This window comes from Octopus bimaculoides, chromosome 10 (genome assembly GCF_001194135.2).
Source record: "Octopus bimaculoides isolate UCB-OBI-ISO-001 chromosome 10, ASM119413v2, whole genome shotgun sequence".
Classification (NCBI taxonomy): domain Eukaryota; kingdom Metazoa; phylum Mollusca; class Cephalopoda; order Octopoda; family Octopodidae; genus Octopus; species Octopus bimaculoides.
In genome coordinates this window covers 70,614,936-70,622,965 of record NC_068990.1, presented here as the reverse complement: position 1 = coordinate 70,622,965, position 8,030 = coordinate 70,614,936, and the positions used below count along the sequence as shown (strand labels likewise).

Below are 8,030 nucleotides of genomic sequence, written 5' to 3'. Positions count from 1 at the left end.
TATATATATATATATATATATTTGTTTATTTTTATGTATCTCGACCATACGTGTACTGATGAACAAAAGATGCAGGTTACTTCACAGTTTTTCTGTATTTGATTGAGAAACCAGTGGTTTACCGTTAAGTTAAATTTTTTTAAGAGATTAATTTTGAAAGCTGCATTCCCTCGCTTTCGGTAAATATGTTGCTTATTTTTTTGGTAGTTTTTGACTTATTTAGTCCCTCGAAGTGTGAGGCATTACTACACAGTTAATGCCCTTTATATAAATTATATATATTTATGGAAAAAAATGATGAATTTTTTTTCATTATGAGGTTTTTTTCACGCTGACTACTTGATAAATTCTTATAAAGATTTTATCCTATATTATATTATATATTATATATATATATACATATGACTGCTAGCTCCAAAAGTTTTTTTATTCTCTCTCTGTTTCTTTCCTCATGTTCCGTTTTGTTGAAGAGCGTAGGTTCAAAATGTAAAAGACTTTCTCACCTTCCTGAGTGTTAAACTAATACATCTGTTTGTTGTTTATACACCTGTCTTTATCATGTTTTCTTGTAAATTTTATTGGTCCCTTTTGCTGAAGTTACAGGGACATAAACACGCCAACACCAGTTGTAAAAGTGGTGATGGTTGGAGGGACAAACACACACACATAAATGTGTGTGTGTGTGTGTGTATATATATATATATATGTGTGTGTGTATACTACAAGCTTCTTTCAGTTTCCATTTACCAAATTCACTGACAAGGCTCTGGTTGGTCCAAGGTTATAGTAGATGACACTTGCCCAAGGTGAAACATGCTGGCATGAGTTGGATGATTTGACCAGGGCTGGTAAGCTGGAAGGCTGCACTAGACTCCAGTCTGATTTGGCATGGTTTTCTTCAGCTGGATGCCCTTCTTAACACCAACTACTCCAAGAGTGTAATGGGAGCTGGTTGGGAAGCAAGCTCCTTACCACAAAGTCATGCCAGCACCTCTATATGAAGGTATATCAGTGTATATATGCAACTGTTATGAATAGACACATATCTACATAGATACACACATATACACAAAAATTTATTAAGGGAGTGTTTAGTGTTTAGAAATATGTAATTAACAGTATAAGATAGCTGGATTATATAAAAAGGAATTATAGATAGTTTATAACAATTGCTAGTATGTATATATATAAAATGCTATTAATGCTTGCTGATCACTAATATTATTGTTGTTGTTATTATCAATTATTTATATTTACTGCTGTTAATAATAATAAAAATAATAATAATAATAATAATAATAATAATAATAATATCTATATATATATATATATATATATATATATATATATACACACACACACACACACATACATATTATATATATGCATACATACACACACACATGTGGCTGAGTTACTTTTGAGTGTTGAGCCTCATGAAGGCGAAGTGGCCAAGTTCCTTTCAAGTGTTGGGCCTCATGGAGGCAATGACCAAGACCCTTGGTATTATCTCGTTCTTAAGAAGAAGACCCATCAAGCCGAGCAAAATTGCAGTTGTGGCAGATACTGGTGTCGTGCAAATGGCACCCTAGCCAGTGGCATGTAAAAGCTCCCATTACACTCTTGGAGTGGTTGGTGTTAGGAAGGGCATCCAGTAGAAGAAAACCATGCCAAATCAGACTGGACTATAGCACAGCCTTCCAGCTTACCAGCCTTGGTCAAATCATCCAACTCATGCCAGCATGGACAATGGATGTTAAATGATGATGATGATGATAGTGGCTGCTTTCTCGTATACAAGCAAAGTCATTGCTAGAAAGAATCATTGAAATGAGTTATTGATGATGCAATGTGAGGCCCTTATATGACTCTTGAGCCCCACCAATGATTTGCACATTTTGATGCATAATGCTGACTGGCAGAAGGAACTGGTGCCATAGTATGAAGTCTTTTGACATGTGTTTTTAATCCTCCAACTGAATGGCACATTTTTCTAAAGGATGCACATGTTCTGTTGTCAACAATAGCTGTATCATAATTTACAAGGGGTCAATTCTCGTGGCTTCTTTGGATGGCTTCCTCCAACAAATCACATATGTAAAAATCAATACTCCTTCATTTTCTACTGGTTCATTCTTTCTAAGCTTTCTCCTGATCTCATGCTTCATTCTCTCTGTTTCAAACTTTGAGCGACCACTGTGCACTCTTTTAGTCCAACTCATTTGGTCTTGTGCTTCTCTCTCCTAACCAACATCTGGAATTCCTGTTTGTGTCAGTTTTAAGGTAGTCTTTGAACCTCATTTTGAGTTTATGTGCTGGCCTTTTACAATCTCCCAGCTCACCATACAAAAGTTGTTTAGGAAGTATTTTATCATTCATTCTCACCAGATATCCATCCCACCTCAAACGATTTGCAGAATGACTGATTTTACACTCCAACTGCAACTTCCCTGAAGAACCTCTACATCACCATTCTCCAGTTTATCCCAAGAATTTTCCAAAGACAATGTTGATGGAATTGTTCTAGATGCTTACTCATGTACATATGCAAGGACAAAAATATACACACTTACACATAATGTTGGCTGCAGAATGCTTGTAATCTTATGGATATCAATTCGTGAAATAGATATAGTCACCTCATACCTCCTAACTTTCTTTATATTTTATATACTCCTAATGAAATAATTATAACTGATTGGATTTCTGGATTTCAACTGCATCGAACTATACATTACACCCCTATCTATTAGTTTACCATGTGGTTTGTAGCCTGGTCCACTAAAGGAGCTTTTTTTGTGAGTACCACTGGATTAGGTAAATTCCAAATATTGTGCATTAAATGTATACACACACACACACACACATATATATATATATATATATATATATATATATATATATATATATATATATATATGGTTGTCTGAGTCAGTCTTCTTTAATTACAGTTTTGTCTCTTTTCTCCTTTTTGTTTTTTTTCCCCTCTCTCCGTTTCTCTGTCTCTCTTTATATCTCTCTACCCTTTGCAACTCTGTATACAATACAATAAAGTATTCCTCTGACGATACATTCTAGTTAAGCACCCAATGCACTTGGAACATCTAAAGCAGAATTCCAAACAACCACAATGATGAAACATACGTAGGAACAAATTATATAAATTTGTGTTTATTGTAATTTATCCTATATATACATACATACATACATATAACTAAAGTAGAAAGTGAAAGAAAAAGGAAATAAAGAAAGCTTCTAACAGTGCAGAAGTTTTACAAAAAACCTTTATATTCCATCTTCGGAAGGAAACAGTCCAGGAAATGCATATTTACGTCAATTTTGTTATTTTATTTTAAAAACGCTCATTGTTTGGATTAACAGCAGCAGAAACTCTTCAACTGTTGGTAGTGGTCATTGTGAAGTTGGAGAGTTGCTGCTGTTACTAATCCAAACAACAAGCAGTTTAAGATAAAATAATGAAATTGATGTAACTAGATATGTCCTGGACTGCTTCCTTCTGAAGATAGGTCTTTGCATCTGAAATATAAAGGTTTTTTGTAAAACTTTCTGTATTGTTAGAAGCTTTCTTTATTTCTCCTTTCTTTTATTTCCTACTTCTGGATTGCAATGTTTCCAGTGAACCATAATGCTTTTATATATATAACAAGCAATCTTTGCCTCTACATCACTTTTATTACGCCAACTTTGGACTGCTCTCACAAAATGTTACTTAGACGTTTAGATCTAACAACTTGTGAAGGTTTCTTTTATGAGACTGAGCTTACCTTATGGTTGAAATATTTCTCAAACTTGCACCTAGCAATAGAGACACACTTCTGCCAGTTCTGTGGTGCATTGCGTAACACTCGAGACACTATATATGCACCTTCAACTTGGTCATGTCTCATCAGTTTCTAGAAAATATAACATTACAATACGATAGCTCTTTCTGCAATAAAAAGTCACAACCTTACAATAAACTCTTTCTTTCTCTCTCTCTCTCTCTCTACACCCACATACACACAATGTTGTCAAAATGATTAAAATAAAACAGTTCAAGATACATATATATATATATACCACCAAGATGCACTGTGTTTCAATAAACTGGTTTATTTAGTAGTAAAAGCAACAGCCATGGGTATCATCAACTGGAATCAAATGAAGACTGACCTGAATTTTTTCAAGATTAAATATAATCAGGACATGAAACCCATATGAATTTAGTGATACTTAAGAATTCAAATCTTCTACATTTGACCACAGTAAGGCACAGTAAAGTGCAGCAACAAACATAGCCATAGATGTATTTAGAGCCATCAAGATATTTATATATTTATATAAACCACAAACAGCTAATGTGTTCACTATACTAGAACCATGAACATCAAATATGTTTACTACACTAAAACCATGAACAACAATGTGTTTATTGTATTATAACAATGAACATCTCATATGTTTACTATACCGGAATCATAGGCATCAAATGTATTTACTATGTTAGAATCATGAAAATCTAATATGCTTGGTGGATAAGAAACCTGAACATCTAATGTGCTTGCTGTATTAAAACCATGAAGATCTAATGTGTTTCCTATACTAGAACTATGAAAACCTAATGTGTTTTCTATATTACAACCCTGCACATCTAATGTGTTTATTGTACTAGAACCATGAATATTTAATGTTTTTGCTAGAACTATGAATACCTAACATGCTAAAAATCATCATCTCCATCATTTAATGTCTCTTTTGAATCTGAATTTAGTTTTAAAACAAGCATTACTCTCTGTTATAGAGTAACAAAACATTTAGCAAAATATGAAGCAGCTACAAAACTCAGAAGAAATTTACAAAAATACTAAAAGAAAAACCAAAGAAGTAATGATATTTTAAAGCAATTTGTTTCCTTTTCAAATGCAGTCAATAGTTTTATAAAAACTCATTCTAGTACACAAAAGTAAGAAATAAGGAATAAGTTTCTTATTTGGTTTAGCACTTATGAATTTAAATAATATTGTTTTGGAAGTAGTTTGTGTGATCTTCCTTCATAGTTGAATCAGCTTTAAGATTTGTGATAATGGATTAACTTTTGACAGAGAAAGTTTTTAAAAATCCAATAAAGAATTTTTAAAAATGATATTTGAAGTTTACCTCGGCTACTGATTGAGTACTTTCATTCTTGGACCAAAATTTGTTAACCAGATTTGCTTTTTGACTGAAGGAACTTTCAAACTGAAAACAAAAACAAAAAAAAAGATAAAAATTGAAATTACTTAGTACATTCAAAATAGTACCTACAAAGTACATTAGTATATACAAAAATATCAAAAATATATAAAGATGAATGTATATAAATACTAGTTATAGTAAGGTTTTATTTTAAAGCAAGTTTAAAAATAACAACAGGACTTGATATTAAGAGTAGAGTCAAATTTATTTTAAAATTCATTTTGTAATAAATTTGACTCAACAAAATAGAATATATTTTAAAATTAATTTTGCCTGCTGGTTTATTAAAATAATCCAAGAGATAAAACTCAAAATCCCAGTCAAAATGAATTTTTGCAATGAAAATGAAAACATTAACATCCATTTTCATTCAGTTGAACTAATCCAGTTTCAAGAATGAGGTGCGTGATGGGATCTGAAGCAGCAATAAGAGAAACGCTAGAAAGTGTGATTTATGTAACTTAGGAAAAGGATTGAAGATAGGGATAAGATGTTACAGGAAAATAGTTTGTTAGATTTAGTTTTTAACCCTAAAGCATTTAACCCAGCCATATCTGGCCCAAAATATTCCACTGGTTTTATGTTCAAACTGACTAGATCCAGGTTATCACACCTACCCTACAATGTCATTCTAAAAATAAACACTCACATCATTGAAATCTTGAAGCTAGGAGATGGTGCATGATTAATTTAAAACAATATGATAAAATGATCATTACACTTGATAGTATAATCTGAACGTTGATGGGTTAATGAAAAGTTAAAATAACACATTTAGACACATTAAATTTAACATAGACTGACATAATATTTTCTTTGGACAGTGATTGTAATATAGACTAATGTGACTAATTCAGTTATATAAAAAAAAATATCATACAATGAAAATGGATGAAACTTGTGAAAGAGAGAGAGCTAGGAAGACATAGGATGAAGTAGTGAAGATTGATCACAAGTGACACAAAGCAGAGAAAAAAGAACAGTGACAGATTGTGACACATAATGCTGGAGAAGAAGGACCTACTTTTGGAAGCACAGCAAAATGGATGTTAAAAGGTGGTGGTCATGGAGGTTGGGATGTATAATTTGTCTGAATTTGGGTTGTCTCACTCATTACATTTGTTAATTTTCCCTCTATTTCCTCTCACGTCTCTGTTACCCCCTCATCTATTACTCCCCCTCTCTCCTATTCACTGTAACCATGCCAACTATGTAACAACTAACAACATTAGTGTTACCGACCTCTAACACCCACCATTAACCACTGCATCTCTCTTCCCCATCACAATGCCAGAGTACAAAGGATAGTATAAGACCTGTCTAGTGAACACTCTGTTATCATACTTCTTAACAGTTGTCCATCTTTATTGCCATCTCTCCTTTGCTTTATCATTCATTGTTGACATGCATCACTTACACTCTCTCTTACTTTCATAATTCTCTCTTTCATCACTTTGTCACCTTCCTAGCATTCTCGCTTCCTCAATGATGCCACTCACACTATTTTTCTATTCAATCTCCTTACCAACAACCAACATGTAGCTAGCTATCTATCACTGCTTCTCTTCCATTACTCCCTCCTCTATCACCCTCTCATCTTTGTTTCTCCCATCATACTATCTCTTCTTTCCCTTTAATCTTCTCTCTTTTTGACATCACTCTTTAAAGCAACTGGTTCCATGATAAAACTGACCCAGGAGACTGTGAAGTGGTTGGTGAAAGAACAGACAAAATGTAGAATAGAGAAGTCACTTAAGTTTTACCAAGGATATGACAATTTCTTTTGTGCTGGTGTAACAATAAAATGCAATCAATACTCTCTGATTGGCAAACAAGTGTTTACCATTAGGAAAGGGATCAATGACCCACCCAACCCTTGCCACCAAGGAAAAACAGATATAAGCATGAAGCTAAGTAAAAATGTGGTTGTCCTTGCATTTAGGCTTGTCCCCTGTATCCCTCTGAGCTTCCCTAACCTTGCGGGCTCATAAGTGCTGATGCCATGTTAAAAGCACCCATGCCAGTGCTGTGTAAATGCACCTGTGCTGGCACTGTGTAAATGCATCCATGCTGATGCTGTGTAAAATCACTTAGTACACTCTGTAAAGTGGTTGGCATTAAGAAGGACATCCAGCTGTAGAAACCATGCCAAAACAGACATGGAACCTGGGCAGCTCTTCAGTTGGCCAGCTCCATGTCAAACTGTCCAACCCATGCCAGCATAGAACACAGACGTTAAATGATGATGATTTTTTAAAATGTTGCCATACAACTCTAATGCAAATACTTATATTGATGATAGTTTAAAAGGTGAAAATTTGTTGAATATGGTGGTAAAGAAAGACAGTGTTTCAGACCTGGGTGCCTGGTTAAGAAGATTTGAAACAACCAGGTTTTTCTGAATTGAAACCTAACTAGTCCAGTTATTGGTGAAAATATCTCAGTTTAGTTTCAAACTGAAGTGAAGCTTACTTTGTCTCTGGCCCATTGTATACAATGTTCTATATTTGCTGGGAATGACTTCAAGGTACAATAAGGTATTTCTTCATCCAGGGGATCATTCTAGAGAAAAACAAAAGGAAAAACAAACAATGAAAAGGGTAAGTTGGCATTGAACCAAGATGACAACAATTATTTCAAACACACGTCTAACTCAATAGCTGAGTACTTTGGTTTAGGAAATGTGTATGTAATAGTAAAAATATTTGTGGTAGTTATTAATATTACTGTGTGAATTACAAAATCAACCTGCTTTAGCATAAGAAAATGGATGTCAATCTTCAACAGTGTGTATG

At 33.7% G+C, this 8,030-nt stretch overlaps 1 protein-coding gene across 1 annotated transcript in view; it reads right to left on the bottom strand.

Moving 5' to 3' along the window:
* LOC106882356 (ubiquitin-like modifier-activating enzyme 6) overlaps positions 1–8,030 on the bottom strand; it is a 295,927-nt gene that overhangs the window by 32,184 nt on the left and 255,713 nt on the right. Inside the window, exons 21-23 of the mRNA XM_052970971.1 lie at positions 7,708–7,797; positions 5,158–5,238; positions 3,786–3,914 (exon numbers count right to left, since the gene is read on the bottom strand). Coding sequence (XP_052826931.1) covers positions 3,786–3,914; positions 5,158–5,238; positions 7,708–7,797 — 300 coding nt within the window. The remainder of the gene's footprint in view (positions 1–3,785; positions 3,915–5,157; positions 5,239–7,707; positions 7,798–8,030) is intronic.